The 16,431-nt window shown below is 39.9% G+C and overlaps 1 protein-coding gene across 1 annotated transcript in view; it reads right to left on the bottom strand.

The window, feature by feature from the left end:
* Positions 1-16,431, bottom strand: part of Kif5b (kinesin family member 5B) — a 47,630-nt gene that overhangs the window by 10,431 nt on the left and 20,768 nt on the right. The window contains exons 12-23 of the mRNA XM_028873020.2: positions 15,553-15,746; positions 14,111-14,179; positions 9,296-9,502; positions 6,688-6,831; positions 4,804-4,992; positions 4,305-4,422; positions 3,556-3,617; positions 3,349-3,458; positions 2,412-2,513; positions 499-559; positions 327-398; positions 60-164 (exon numbers count right to left, since the gene is read on the bottom strand). Of these exons, the coding sequence (XP_028728853.1) occupies positions 60-164; positions 327-398; positions 499-559; positions 2,412-2,513; positions 3,349-3,458; positions 3,556-3,617; positions 4,305-4,422; positions 4,804-4,992; positions 6,688-6,831; positions 9,296-9,502; positions 14,111-14,179; positions 15,553-15,746 (1,433 nt within the window). The remainder of the gene's footprint in view (positions 1-59; positions 165-326; positions 399-498; positions 560-2,411; positions 2,514-3,348; positions 3,459-3,555; positions 3,618-4,304; positions 4,423-4,803; positions 4,993-6,687; positions 6,832-9,295; positions 9,503-14,110; positions 14,180-15,552; positions 15,747-16,431) is intronic.

Genomic DNA, 16,431 nt, shown 5'->3' with positions numbered 1-16,431 from the left:
GGGTTAACATGCTTCCCCAGTTATGGTCTGCAATGCTGCCACAGGACGCGCTCTGTTACCTGCTTGTGCACTTTGGTAAGCTGCTCCAGATTGTTCTCCAGGAAGGAGATCTTCTGCTTCTGGGCAGCACTGCCACCAGTGTCGTCAGAGTCAACCTCGGCACTCTGAGAGGAGGGTGACAAAAGCAGAGAGTGTGCAGATCAAACACCGGGCTTTCTCCACACGAACACGGATGCTGCAAGACGCACGAAGCACGCCCACGTACACATACTAAAAAGCCCCCCACCGCAAGCACTCCTCAGGCAGCCCTCGCACTATGAGGTCACCTTTTTCACCCGGGTAGCCAGGTCCTGAACAAAGAGCTTCCGCAGGTTGTGCAAAGTCTGAAGTTCTTTTGCCTTGAATTAAGAATAAAGACACCAGTCTTACATTCACAATAACTACAGCAGAAAAATCCAAACACACTCCCCAGTCCTATTGATTTTCACATTTTCTTACCACGGTCTCCTCCAAACCCTTCAAGTCTTGCCTTGCTTGCTCTCGTCTGTCTTGCATAACCCTAAATTGAAGCAACACAGGTACATGTTTTCAGCTTTGACTCTAAAAATCAGTTTTATCTAGCAAAAATTAAATCAAAATTTATTAAACTCAAATAGAAAGATGCTCATATTTCAACAACAATTTGTGTTTGCCCACGCTGTATCTTTCTTTTTCTTTTTTAGTTTTTTCTCAGACAAGGTTTCTCTGTGTAACAGCTCTAGCTGTCCTGTAGCCCAGGCTGGCTTGAACTCATAGAGATCCGCCTGACTCTGTCTCCTGAGTGCTGGGATTAAAGGCATGCTCCACCACTGCCCGGCTGTGCTGTATCTTTCAAAGAAATCTGTATGTATATATTTCAGTCTTTTTTTTTCAATATATAATTGATTAGGGAGAAACAGCCCTCATATAGCAATGGAAGAGATCAAACAGTATGTGGCAGAGTTCACATAAGGGATGGCTTAAATTTTTATTCTAAAACATGCTACATATAGTATACTGTTAATTTATCCAAAATAACACTCATTCAGTGGAAAAATTTGTCTGAAACTGAAATACTTTATATTACACAAAACTGCAGCTGCAATTTAGCAGAACCCCCTGTGCTGTGGTGCTGGGACTTAAACCCAGGGCTTTGTGCATGCCTGGCACATTCCCCACCCACTGGACAACATTCCCGGCCCTCAGCAGAACCTTTATGCCATCCTTGCTGAACTAGTCTTACAGTTTAACTATCCTAACCACCATAGTTCATTTGCAAATCATTTCTTAAGACTATGGAAGCCTGTGGAAGACTATTATCATGAGTTATCTACCTACTCAGACTGGGGAAAAAGTAACTCATAGTGAATGAGGAAAAGTATGGTGAAAATTCTCTGTTCAAAACCTTAAGTCAGAGGCTAGAAAGGTGACTTGGCAGTTGAAGCTCTTGTCACTCTGACAGAGGACCCATTTGATTCCCAGCAACCACGTTAACTAAGACAGTCTGTGGCTCCAGTTCTAGGGGATCTGTTCCTCTCTTCTGACTTCTGTGGGCACCAGGCATGCACATGGTGAGCATGCGCATAAATCTGGGCAGGCCACTCCATACACATCAAGAGAGACAGAAAAAACAAACAAAAAACCAAACCAAACAAACAAACCACCAACAACTAAAAAACTCAAAAAATTTTTTTTAAAAAAGCCAAAACAATGTCCTTTTTATGAAAAACCAAATTTGACAAAATGTATTAGAAATATATTCTACAATTTTCTAAATTATTATTATCAGATTTTAAGATTTTTTTATGATAGATTCTGAAGTACTGTAGACACTAAGAAAAGAACAGGCAGTCTGAGAAACAGGACTAGAGTCTTTTTTTTTTTAGATTTATTTATTTATTTTTATTCCCTTTTCTTTCCTTCTTTCTTTTTCAAGATTTGTTTATTTATTATATATACAGTGTTCTGTTTGTATGTATGTCTGCACACCAGAAGAGGGCACCAGATCTCATTACAGATGGTTGTGAGCCACCATGTGGTTGCTGGAAATTGAACTCAGGACCTCTGAAAGAGCAGTCACTGCTCTTAACCTCTGAGCCATCTCTCCAGCCCTTTTTTAAGATTTATTTATTTATTTATTATGTACAGTGTTCTGTCTGCACATATCCCCATGGGCCATGTGGTTGCTGGGAATTGAACTCAGGACCTTTGGAAGAGCAAGCAGTGCTCTTAACCTCTGAGCCATCTCTCCAGCCCAGAACTATAGTCTATGTGAGAACTTGCTTTCACTACAGGACAAGTACGTGTCACAAATGAAGCAAGGCAGAAGGCAGCCATGCCCTGGGAGTGCCCGCAGTACCTTGTACTCTAGGCTTTAATCAGGTGACACTCACGTGAGCTCGTGCAGCTTCCGGCTCTTCTCCTGGTCCGTAGCTTTCAGCCTCTCGTGCTCCACTCTTAGGCGTTCCTGCTCCAACACCATCTTCTGGTTTTGGCTGATGGAAGAATAGAATACAAGACTCAACCTCAAAGGTGTCTGAATGTCAGCATCAAAATTGAACTTTTGGGGGCTTTGCTTTTTGAAATTACACATTCCTCTCCAGGAACTTGAAACCTTCCTGCATCAGCCTAGGATTACAGATGTGTGCCACTACACTGGGCTTGAACTCTAAAATGCTCTATCTCCTTTGCCAATTGGCCAGGACCTCACTGCTCCGTTCTCTAAGGGCAGGAAAGGGAGGGCCTGGACCTTTCCATCACTTGACCATCTGAGATCACTGTTTTCTGCTCCCCTAACTTTTATCTTCACTCTCCTCAGGTGTTAGGATCAAGAGCCACCTCCCAGAACACTGTCATCACTATTCTGTTCCTTCCTTTCGGTTTTTACTCCAATTATCACAGATTTCTCTATTGTTTAGTCTATGTATGTGAAGCTAGGAAACATGGGAAGAGAAGAAATGGCTTCTAGATAGAAGACAATGACTATTTAAAAACAAAGAAACATCTCCATAGTTTTCTAGGATGCCCTTCTCAAACCTCTTAGAAGCTAGTAACTATCTCTCCACAAATGAGTTCAAGCTGGGCCCCTTGTTCCTTTTCCTATCTTTTAGAAAATATTCAGATCAAACAGTCTAAAAAATATTTCCAAAACTGACCTGAAACTTGGGAAGTGTTACTAAAAATGTGGAAATAAATCTAATTTTGCCGAAAACAGCAGGTTTCTAGTGAGACTGTGTCTGTCCGTTAGTACCCAATGAGCTCCTCCTGTCTGAACAGTCAACCTTCTGAATTAGCACTGAGCAACGCAGAGGCGGCCAGTGCAACACTTACTCTTGGAGATCGGTGATTAGTTTTTCCTTTGCCTCAACTTCATCTCTCAAACTACTGATTTGTTTTTGGTGAGTTTCTCTGTGACTCTGGATCTGCTGTTCAACAGCTTGCTAAATGAGTTTGGAAGGAGAAAGATATTAAAGTTAGACTAAGTCAATAGCAGTGGTGGATTAAAAACCTTAGAACCCACTACAGCATCACACTTGCCTTCACTTCATTTGCAGTCTGAACCTTGTTTAAGTGCTCTTTTTCCATTTCATGGACTTTCTCTGTTTGGGTGTGAGAGAGAGAGGAAAAAAGGAGGACCAAAGTGAGCCTGAGATTCCTAATAGAAACTGTAAAGCAAGCATGTTCTATAAGAACTTGGCCAAACTCTCCACGTTCAATAACACTAGGATACTTCATTACCAAAAATGTATTGATATCACAAAAGGGAAATGAAATAGTTTCTAAGTGTTGCATGTTAGAATTTTCTTTTTTCTTTTTTTCGTTTTTTGAGACAGGGTTTCTCTGTGTAGCTTTGCGCCTTTCCTGGATCTCGCTCTGTAGACCAGGCTGGCCTCGAACTCACAAAGATCCGCCTGCCTCTGCCTCCCGAGTGCTGGGATTAAAGGCGGGCACCACCACCGCCCAGTGCATGTTAGAATTTACATATACACACCTACTCCCTCCCACGCATACAAGAACTCTGTGGGAAATCCCTTGAATTGCTATTTGTACTCAATACAATTTTTCTTTTTCAAAACATGTATGTTTCGGCCACATATGTTCATATGGATGTGTTTATCTGTGTGTGTATGTGTCTGGAGGTCAGACACTCCTTAATTTTAAAAAAGTCACATTGAAGTGGATAATTTATTTACTATTCCAAATTATCTATTTTCTTTCAGTGGGAATATGTGTACATCAATTTACATTAGAGTACGAATATGGACATAGCAATTGGAAGCCAGTACCTTGTGCTCGAAGTTGGACCAGTTCCTCCCCAAGAGAGTCGACAGACTCCTCTAGCTGTCTCTTCTTCTGCTCTACATTTTGAAGGTATTCGGTCAGTGACTTGATTTTGGCTTCGTGCTTTTGGGGAAAAAATACTTATATGAAGCAGGGAAATACCGCACATACATTGTGCTGTTAAAATGTACCACCTGAAACCTGAGACACTGCTATTCCTGACCCTCCCTGAACAGTTCCAGGGTAGGACCTACCATTATGCATCAGGAAAGACAGAACACTGGGCCCCGCAGTTCTGCTCATCCATTTTGTCAGTCACATATTTCTAGGTAATTTCCATACTTAGGATGTACATGTTAAATCATTCAACTACACTAAGAAACAGCTACACTAAGAAAACTAGGCCTTTTGTTACTGAAAAACACAGTAGCTTGTGAAAACCTTTATAATAAAATTTACACATATAACTTTTTAGGAACTTGAAAACCATTCTGTAGCACATACTTGGGAGATGCGGAGCTGGCATGCTGCTAACTCCTTCTCATTTTCTTCCATTTTTTTGTTGCTCTCAGTCTGTGTGCTTTCTAGCTGTTTGCAGCGTTTCACCATGGTTTTTACTTCCGATTTCATTTTGCTAATGTAGAGCCTTGCAACAGTGAACTCTTCGTCTATCATACCAGTGCCCTCCGGTTGCTGGGAGAAAAACATGAGGTAGTAAGTTAAAGCTAGAGCCGAGTGGTAGCAAACATCCCAGTACTTGGGAGGCTGAGGCAGTCAGATTTCTGTAAGTTCAAGAACAGCCTGCTTTACAAACTGAACCAACTGAGAACCTGTCTCAAAATAAAACACTACAAACACCACCCCCTTTAAAAAACAAACAAACAAACAAACAAACAAACAAACAAAAAAGAATAAGTTAAAGCTGAAATTGTTCACTGTCTATTTTCCCAAATTAGGCTTGTTGGCCAGCCAGACTAGGAAGTCAATGAGACCCTTGTTCCAAAACATATGTGTATGAAGGTAGATGGCCCCACAGGTCAAATGCTTGCTGTCAAGATTGAGGACTGAGGTTTTGAGCTGCAGAACGCAGGTAAAAGCTCAGCAATCACAATGGTCACTGTGAATTCCCAGCACTCAGGAGCAGAGGATCTCTATGGCAGGAAGCTAGCTAACTGAGCTCCAGGTTCAGTGAAAGACCCAGTCCCAATAACGAAGGGGAGTGAATAAGGAAGACACCTGATGTTGATCTCTGACCTCCATACACATTCACAAATACACATATTATTTTCAAAAAAGTATGAAGTGACAATAGGTCAATTCATTTATGAGCTTTCTCTCCAAGCTCATTTACTACTGTTCTAATCAAATACATACACAAATAAATAAAGACGTTTAAAGACTTTACCATCAATATCAACATGCACATGTATGATGTGCTTAAATGCCAATGTGCATGTGATAAAGTACATGAAGTCAGTTCTCTCCTTCCACCATGGGCTCCAGGGATCAAATTCAGGTTATCAGGATTATGTGGTAAGAGCCTTTACTCACTAAGCCACATCACCAGCCCAGTGAGGTGATTTTGAAGTGAAAACCTTTACACATTTGAGGAAAGAATCCAACATGGCCCAATGAGGTTGCTTAGTGAATACTGTTTCTGTGCCTGTTACCCCCTCTTTTCTCATCTATTGAAATCAGAATTAAGGGGCTGGAGAGATGTCTTAGTGTTAAGAGAGAGCACTTGCTGCTCTTCCAGAGGAGCTGAACTGGGTTGCCAGCACCCAATTGGGGCACCACAATAGCCTATTAACTCCAGCTCCAAGAGATCCCAGACCCTCTTCTGCACTCAAGACACATGCACACACATGGTATGCACACACAAATAAAAAAATAAAATAATCTAAAAGTGTAGTTAATACCACCTGCCATACATGGTTATGAGGATAATAGGTATGAAAAGAACTTTGTAAAAAAAAAACAAATAGCAGGACTGAGAATATAGTATAGTTAGTAAGACACAAAAGTCTGAGGATTTTTTTTTTAAATCCACATTAAAAATACCAAAATTCAAAACAAAACACAGCCAGGTGTAGTGGGAATGTAACTGTATTCAATGCTTGGGAGGAAGGTAGAGGAGAGTCCCTGTGGGAAGCCCCAGATCCCACTGGGAGACTTACTTCAAAAACACAAGGTAAGACGCAAAGAAAAAGAAAATTCCAAAGTGAATGGGTGCTCAGAAACAACACCCAAGATTCATCCCTGACCTTCACACATACCTGAAAACATGTGCATCTGCACCGCACAATAATGCACACACACAATAAACTAGTAAGCCAAAGGGTGAGCTGTACACAGAAAATTACATGTAATATTCAATAACCCTATTACCTTCACATCATTATTTCCTACAGCAATTCCTATTTCTGCGAGGTCTTTTAGCAATGATGCCATCATTTCAGCTGCTCGTTTCTTCTGATGGTTGGTCATTTCCTTCAGTTTCTGAAGCTCAGCATCAATACTTGCTAAAGTTGCCTGCCGGAGTGAAAACAGTACAGACGAGAATCTTCAAATATTCATTATAGTCTTTATAAAAGCATTTATTTTATTTCTTGTTTTGAGATTCTTCATCTATAATGAATGATGAAGTAGCTTCTAGTTCAAGCTTGAAAAATAAGACTTCAAACTATGTAAAGTAGGCATGTTCTATTCTTATATCCCAGTAAAAGCAGGTATAATAATAAATGTATCATTAAGTTCCTCAGATTGGATATTTTCTACATAGAAATGGGGAACTTCAGTATTAATTATGTACTACTGTCATCTACTACTATATTTTGTTTATCTTTTGAAATTAATGTTTGGAATGCTATTCCCTGGTTTTGGACAGCTGCTTTCTATGCAGTTAGTATGCTTCCTTTATTTACTTTGTATATGCTCACTAAAGAGAACTTACCTAGTCATAATTATTATTTTTACTACTATGATATAAGCAATTACCTAAAAGCTAATGATGAATCAATGTTATCAAGCTTAATTACTCTAACTGTACATTAAAAATAATACCTGGTTATCAGCTACAAAGTCATTACATTTGGAAGAGTACAATCCATTTTGGCCCATGTTAAAAATGACATATCAAATATCAAATGTAGCATTTTAAATGCAATTTATTGTCTTTTAGTCAATATTTGAGTACAGGTGCTATCATTTCAATTGCCTGCTTCTTCTGGTGGTTGGTCATTTCCTTTAGTTTCTGCCTATCAGCAGAACATTTGTTCTCCCAATTTATAATATACTAGCTCTCCTCCAGGTTTCATAATTCAGCATGTTTCTATCATAATCAAACTGCCAGGTATTTTCATTAATATCTAAACAACAATACTGCTTAAATATATAAGCAACAAAATCTGGTGATTTCAGCTCCACATCTGAGCTACAAGCACAACTGTCTTAAACACCAAAACCAGTGGACAGAGGCCCACCTACTGCTTCTAAGATTCACCTGATGTTTTACCAAACAGCAATTAGGTTTGATAAAATAATTCAACCAGGGAAGAAGGGGAACCTTCTTAGATATCCTTGTCAACTAACTATGACAAACCTAACTGTTAACTTTCGAAATTAAAAACAGAAAACAAACTCATCGGGAGCAGTAATCCTTTCATTTAAAAGCTCTATTTCTTTTAAAATGTATTTTATGTGTATGAGTGTTGGTGGTTTGTGTCCCCCGATGTGGATGCTAGGAATCAAATCTGGTCTTGAAAGAGCAACAAATGCTTTCAACCACTGAGCACCTTACAGGCATTAGTTCGCAGTAACTCAGAAGAAGTAAATCTTTTAAAGGTGCTATTCGATAACACTTCAGGAGGAGTAAACCTTTTTAAAGGCACTATTTCTTAGTATTGACTACTTTCTTTCAGACACAGATAGGAAAGATATGGCAAGGCACCAAAATGCAGGCACAGATAGGAAAGATATGGAAGGTACCAATACTGAATACAAATAGGAACTGATTTCTAAGCAGAAAGTATTAGTAACTGAAACATGAGACCAGTGTTGTTCAAATAATAACAGCTATCTACTACTTCTGACGTCACTCCAGAAAGTAGGTATCCCACACAAATCACCACCTGCTACAGAACCATGAGGTCCTATTCCTTGTGTTGGGAAGGTATGAACAGTCAGTACTCTAGTAAGCAAACCAATAATTATTCAGAATAATGTATCCCATGACTACTCTGATAACTCAATTACATGGCATTTCCTCCCTCCCTCCCTCTTTCTTGGTTTTGCTGACAGGGCATCACTATATAGCCCAGGCTGTCCTAGAATTTGCAGCTATTTTCCTGTCTCTCCTTCTCCAGTATTACAATTAAAGACACATGCCACAACATCTGGCTACATTTATTATTTTTTAAATGTGTATTTCTTTTTTAAAAATATAATTTATTTATTTTTATTTTATTTGCATTGGTATTTTGGGGCATGTATGACTGTGTGAGGATGTCAGATCTTGAGTTACAGACAGTTGTGAGCTCCCATGTATGTGGGTGCTGGAACTTGAACCCAGGTTTAACCCAGGTTTTCTGGAAGAGTAGTCAGTGCTCTTAACCACTGAGCCATCTCTCCAGCCCCAAGTGTGTATTTCTTAATTTGAGTTTGATCATCTGATAGGTTTACTAAAATATATATTACTATTTTTTCCTAACATTAGAAATAGCCAACATTTGGGGAAAAAAGAAAGAAAAAGAAAAGAAACAGCTAACATCATTTAAATTAACAATTAAGTTACATATCAATATACTTTTAGGAACCAAAATTATAACCCTGTTACTCTACCTCTTAGGCTTTATATGTAAGAAGTGAGAGTGAGACCTGAGTGTCTTGAGGGCTGATGTTACTAATATCTTAGGCATATACAGGAATAACTTACTTAAATAACTTTTCATTTAACATAACTTGTAGTTAAGTATAAAGAAAACAAAATACATCTTACAGATTTTTGATTTAATTCATCACTAAGCAATTCATATTCCTTGGTTTTGTCTTCAACTTCCTGAGACTTCTGATCATAGTTAACAGCCAGTTCCTCTAAGGCTTGTAAAACTTCTTTGACTTCTTCTTTAGAGGCGTCATTTTCTGCCTGGAGGCGATTCAGTTCAGCTTGCATATTATCTTGATCCCTTCTGGTTGATGCCAGAAGCTATATGAAAGAGTAAAACGGAATTTTAACAAACTTGTGAGAAAACATTCATTCGTGTCATGATTTACAAAAACAAGAGAAATGAAGAGTAGCACTATTAAAGGTACTGATACTTTATGCGTGGGCACTGTGCTACATGTGTGGAATACAGAAAGGAAGAAAAGTAACACTCTAACTTTGAGGAATCTACTAAAACTGAAGTCCAGGAAAATAAGGGCAATACAAGGCACAGTTTAATAGCATAGACAGCAGATCACTTGGTACCATAGGAAAGAGCTATCTTTTTGGATAGTATTCATGGAGAAGTTAGTGAAGAAGTAGAGTTTAGTCATGTAAAAAAACAAACAAACAAAAAAAAAAAGATTCTAGACTTGAGAGTACCATGTACAAAACCTCAAATCCAAAATGAATAGTTCTTTAAAAATTTAGATCTGGGGCTGGAGACATGGCTCATCACTTAAGAGCACATGCTGCTCTTCAGAAGATCTGGACTCAGATCCCAGTACCCATGTCAGGAGGAACACAATTGCTTCTAACTCCAGTTTCAGGGAATCAAATGCCTTCTGCTCTCTCTGGGCACCAGCACACACTCTGTACACATGCATACATGCAGGCACTCACATATACATTTGGAATCAAAGTAAATCATCTTTAAAGAACTTAGATTTTAAAGAACTTTAGGAAACTAAGTGTGGCCTCTGAGTTATGCCTCAGAGAAACATTTCAACACATTAAAGTTTGAACTGGAGAGAAGACAAAAGATCATCCAGGTCAGTTACTTTTCAGCAAAGACATTTGGAAATGCAAGGGAATGTTAGTAGTGGTTATTAATAGCACTGGGGAACAGGAATCATAAATGCTAAATGTCCCACAGTACATGGACAGAACAGCAAAGAAATTATCAACCCCCAAATGCTAAGAGTCCCCCCAAGAACAACGCTATGGTTGAAGTAATGAAAGACACCAGGCATGGTGGCACACACCAGGAGGCTGAGGCAGCAACACACACTGAGGTTAGCTGGGGCTCAATGTGGAGTTCCAGGCCAACTAAAAAGCAAGACCGTGTCTCCATACACCAAAAAGATAAACCGATGAAGACTGATTTTTCTGATGATGGATATTTCATCCTACTGAAGCTTATAGCCTTTTCTACTCCTTCAGACTTTCAAAAAAACCTTAAATAGGGACTATTTTTCAATTATCTCCACTATATTGGGTGAAATAAAATAAGGATCCAAACTAACTCCTAAGAGAAACATGGGAGAAATGAAATGAAAAGTAGCACAGACTGGGTGTAGGAAGCCAGCATGAAGGAGTAAAAGTAAGTTTATTCATGTGACATTCACATTCCCCCAAAAAAATCAAATTGAAAATTACACAATTACTAACAACTGTGATGGCTATTCTTGGTTGTCAACTTGACTATATCTGGAATTAACTAAAACCCAAATGGCTGGGCACACCTGTGAGGGATTTTTTTCCCCTTAATTAAATCGTTTGAAGTGGGAAGACCCATTTCTAGTCCAGATCTTTCAAGGTGAGAAGACCAACCTTTAATCTGGGACACACTTTCTACTGGAAGCCTATATAAGGACATGGAAGAAGGAACTTTTTACTCTTGCCTGTTTGCCCTCACTGTGGCTGCTAAGTCCATTCCTCCCAAGTAGGCATTATGGCCTACTTCTTTGCAATTCTGTTGTTGCAAACCAGCTGAGACATCCAGCCTTGTGGACTAAACAACTACTGGATTCTTGGATCTTCAGTTGGTAGACAGCAGTTGTTGAACTGTTGTTGTTATAGCCTGTAATGTATTCTGATAAATCCCCTTTAATACACAACACACACACACACACACACACACACACACACACACACACACACACACACACACACACCTCTCCGCCGCCATGTTGCAGCACATAACTCAGCAGCCTGAGATATGAACACACAATATATGTGCATCCTCAGGCCTGTAACACCAAAGAACTTTGTTTAAATATCTGGGCTCATGTTCCAAGACTACTGTATGTTATTAACTACAGTGTTTTTAAATTTGCATACAAGGTTTTCTGCTGTTATAGAAATAAGGTGATTTAATTATGGAAAATAAAACTTCAAATATTTTTCCTACCATCATCTCCCAACATGTAAATATCAAATTTATGGTGGTATTTGTGGGGGGGGGGGTCCCCAGGGTACTCTTAAGGAGTGAGGGATAAGAGATTTAGATAGAAATATAGAGGGGAGAAGGAGACAGATAAAAACACAGGATAGCCTTGGGAGGGCCTGGATCCTTACCTACTGGCCCCTTTTGTTTGTAAAGGGCTTTTTAAAAGAATGCCAAGGGGTGGAGCAAAAGACCTCTCCCTAGTACAGCCAAGTGCAGACCCTTCCAAACACCTGGTAACCACCCATGTGGTCAATCCATTCCCTTATGCAGCCCTGCTGGGTAAAGCAAGCTCAGGTCTCACTAGGAAACCTCTGTGGGCTCCCACAGGTATTGTTTTAGAATTTGTTATTATTATTATTTTGGTTTTTCAAGATAAGGTTTCTCTGTGTAGCCCTGGCTGTTTTCAAACTTGATCTATGGGTCAGGCTGACCTTGAACTCCAGAGATCTGCCTGTCTCTGACTCCTGAGGTCTGGGATTGCAGGCGTGCACCATACTGTCTTGAAACACCAAAACCAAACAAACAAAACCTGCCATGAGTTCCTGTCTTAAGTCATAAAATTGTTCAGTGAGTTTTGGCTTGGGATTAGGACAGAAATTTCAGCAATTATGAAATGGCCCTTAAACATACTTCTATCGTTTGTTTGTACTACATATTTATGCTAAGTGCCATTCTCAGCATCAACCATGAAAAAATCAAGACACTGAACAACTCAGTGTTGAAGATGCTGTGTTCTGCAGTATCAAATGTGCAGCCAAGATTTAATTCTTTATATAAAAATGGTGAAGCACTCATTGGTATTCAAATCTACTTTCATTTTTAGTAGCAAGCATAAATGCACACCAAAGAACTGTTCTAAAATGAATTTCTTATTAATTTATTACAAGTAAATGTTTGATTTATATACCTATTATACTGGCTGGTTCTTTGTTGTTTTTAAGACTGGGTTTTTCTGTGTAGCCTTGACTATCCTGGAACTTGCTCTGTAGATCAGGCTAGCCTTGAACTCACAGAGATCAACCTGCCTCTGCCTCCCAAGTGCTGGAATTAAAGGTGTGCACCACCACCGTCCAGCATGTTGGCTTTTTTAAAAAAAATGATTTATTTATTTTTATTTTATGTGCACTGGTGTTCTGCCTGCATGTATGTCTGTGTGAGTATGGTGATATCTTATTTGTGCAGAAATTGATTTTATTTGTATGTTAATAAATAAAGTTGCCTGGAGGTCAAAGCTAATAGCAAGCCATAGCAGAAGTCTGGCAGTGGTAGCACATGCCCTTAATCCCAATCACATGACAGGCAGATAGATCTCTGGGTGTTCAAGGACATAGCCAGCATGGAGACACACACCTTGAATCTCAATACCAACCATAGAGGACCTGGAGGTCTGTATAGATAGGCAATGATGAGGAGGTCATGTGGTTGGGCTTACAACCAATGAGAAGGCAGAACAGAAAGTCAATAAAAAGACAGATACACAGGAAGTAGGTCCTTTCTCAGGGGAAGGACGGCAGCAGCAGGAAGGGTAAGAAGGCAGTTTTAAGTCTCAGCTCTTAGCTACTGCTCTGACCTCTTAGGCATTTAACTCTGCATTTGGCTCTGTGTTTCTTATTCAATAAGACTGTTACATCTACATGTGAGGGTTTCAGATCCCCTGGAACTGGAATTACAGACAGTTGTGAGGTGCCATATGGGTGCTGGGAATTGAACCCAAGTCCTTTGGAAGAGCAGCCACATCTCTTAATCGCTGAGCTATCTCTCCAGCCCATGCTGGCTTGTTTTATGTCAATTTGATGCAAGTTAGATTAATTTAGGAAGAGGGAACCTCAACTGAGAAAATGTCCCTACCAGACAGGCCTGTGGGCAAGCCTATGGTCAATTTTCTTGACTGATAATTGATGTGGGTGGGAGCTGTCCCAGAGGAGGTAGTACCACCCCTGGGCTGGTGATCCTGGGTGCTATAAGAAAGCAGGCTGAGCAAACCATGATATGTCAGTCAGTTAAAAAGCCCAAAAGCATACGGTCCAGAATTTCACTATTATTGTTTCTGAGAAAGGGTCTCACTTATGTAGTCTTTACTGGCCTCAAACTTGGAATTCCTCTGCCTCAGTACCCCTATTTCTGACATTATAGGCTTATGTGGACTATATGCCACTATACCTGGCAAGGAATAAACATTTTATAGAAGCTGTCTTCTCCTTTCCATATAAGAGGAAATCCAAACTTTAAAACCAAACCACAAAAAGCATCTAAAGGAGGAAATCAGTCTCTGCTTCAATACACGGCATGATTTATCTCATAGCACACTGGCAAGCATGCACACACCACTCTACAACTTTACTGGTGTAAGGCATAATATCTAGCACGAGCTGAGCTGCACAGATTCCTATATCTTCAGATGATAAACACCAAAGCTTTTCAGGGAGCATTTAACTCACCTCTTCCTGATCCAACATTTGTGTCTTCAATTTCTCCACTAGTTGGCTTTGTTGGTTAATCTCTTCATCCTAAAAATGTAAAGGATCCCATTAGCAAAGTAGACTATAACCTGGCTTCTTTCCCAACACCAACCCCTTCAAAATAGTTGGCAGAATCATCACCATCATCATCATCATCATCATCATTATTTTGGAGACAGGGTTTCTCTGTGTAATAGTTCTAGCTGTCCTGGAACTCTCTCTGTAGACCAGTCTGGCCTTGTACTCATAGAAATCCACCTGCCTCCGCCTCCCAAGTGCTGAGATTAAAGGTGTGCACCACCACCAGGCCCAGAATTAAATTCCTAAGGAAAACTGAAAAGGGAAGGCTTTTCTTCATTAACAATGTACCATGTGCTATACAACCAAGAAAAGGTCCAAAGTTTATAAAATAACTTTAAAGGCTAAAAATAGCCTTAGTTTATCCTAGTTTACACCTTTAATCCCAGTACTCAGAGGCAGGACTAGGTGGATCTCTGAGTTTGAGGGCTGCTTGGTCTATAGAGTGAGTTCCAGGACAGCCAGAGCTGCATGGGGAAACCTGCTTTGAAAAACCAAAAAAACAAAATGAAACAACAAAACCCCCACAACAAACCAAACCAAACGATTTTCTATCTCTACTGTGCTCATGCTGCCTTCTTGCTAAGCAATGTAAGCAGGGAAGATGATAACCCTCCATTCTTTGTTCTTTCCTCTCTTCTCTTCCATGATCTCTTATGTCCTAAGATCCCCAATTTGAAATGATTGCTTCATTATGATTCTTCAGTGACCCATTGCACATTTTCCTGTTCAGTGTTGTCTGTCTGTTTCTAAGGGGTTGGTAGGACGTCCAGGTCATTCCAGGCACGTGGCATGCACTCTGCCAATGAGCTGCTGCTGTTGTTTTTCAGATAGGGTAACTCTAGCTGGCCTCAAATTGGCGAGTCTTCTGCCTTGGCTTCTTGTATGCTAACATTACAGGTATGTCCCCCCATTTGGAACAGTTTGTATTTTCTTTCCCCTGTGCTGCTAATGGAATCCAAAGCCCCATGCGGCACAAACATTCTACCACTTAGTTACATCCCCAAACTCCTGAAATCAGCTCTTCAATTTCCTGTTAACATAACTCCCCCACTCCTTTTAATCATCTTGGGTCTCATTATAGCCCAGGCTGGCTTCAAAATCACTATTTAATGAAGGGTAGCATATGCCTGATCTTCCTGCCTCCACCTCCTAAGTGCAAGAATTTCAGCATGTTCTACCACACCCACAACATCATGGCTTTCTAAAAGCTAAAAGAAATAAAAGGAAAAAAATGTAAATCACAAGGAACCTTAAAACTGAAATTAAAAACTAAAAATACTGATCTCAACAGCATTCTAAAACAAAACAGACAAATATAAAACAAGTAAAACAAAATCTACCTTGTCATCGAGTTGTTTATACAATTTAGCGATCTCCTCTTCACACTTCCTTCTTTCAGCATCTGTAAAACTGCCAGCCACCCCAACTGCAGCTGCTGGTTTGTCATTGGTGATAGTGATATCTTTATCTGCTGTGAAAGCTTCCAAATTGGCTTTCTCCTTGTCAAACTGCTCATCGATAGGCACTGTCTCCCCTAAAATAAGACAACGAAATGGTCACTACAAATCTGCACATCTAAAACACACACACATTCTTTTCCCTCCGCATGTCCACTTTCCTCTGCTTCGACCAAGTCTGCTGCTGGTGCTTCCTCCTGCCATTTTAGCACAGGTTTGTCTGAGCTTTAAAAAGTACTTTAATTTCTGTCTAGTCACAGTTTTCATTTCCTTCAACTGTCTCTCTATACTTTGCAGATTTTCAGAGCTTGGTTACAATAGCTACTCTGAATCATCAGGTGATTCACTTATCTCTATTTCTTTAGGATTAACCATTGACACTTTATTTCACATCTCTGTGGCGCCATGTTTTCCTATATAATCCTTATTGTATACTTTGATGTCAACATTTGAAGAACAACCAACTTATTCTAGTCTTTGCAGATTATATTTGTTCAACGAAGACCAGCAAAAGTCAGCCCATCCAGAGATGCTGGAGAGAATAGTATGCATGGTTCTGAAGCCCAGGGCTTCTGCAGTTGGAGCACCAATGAGGCTTGCCTGCTGCTGAAAGCTGTCCAAATTCTGGGATTGCTAAAGTTGGAGACAAGAGTCCATTTAACAGACTTAAAGCCTGAATCTGTAAGCTCTCATACGGCACTGAGTCGGGACTGTAGGCATCTGTTTGAGGTATGGAGCAGAGGAAGTTTGCCCAGATGTGGG

The sequence above is a fragment of the Peromyscus leucopus genome, chromosome 5 (assembly GCF_004664715.2).
Source record: "Peromyscus leucopus breed LL Stock chromosome 5, UCI_PerLeu_2.1, whole genome shotgun sequence".
Taxonomy (NCBI): Eukaryota; Metazoa; Chordata; class Mammalia; order Rodentia; family Cricetidae; genus Peromyscus; species Peromyscus leucopus.
Note: the sequence above shows the minus strand (reverse complement) of the source record. Positions and strands in the feature narration are given on the sequence as shown.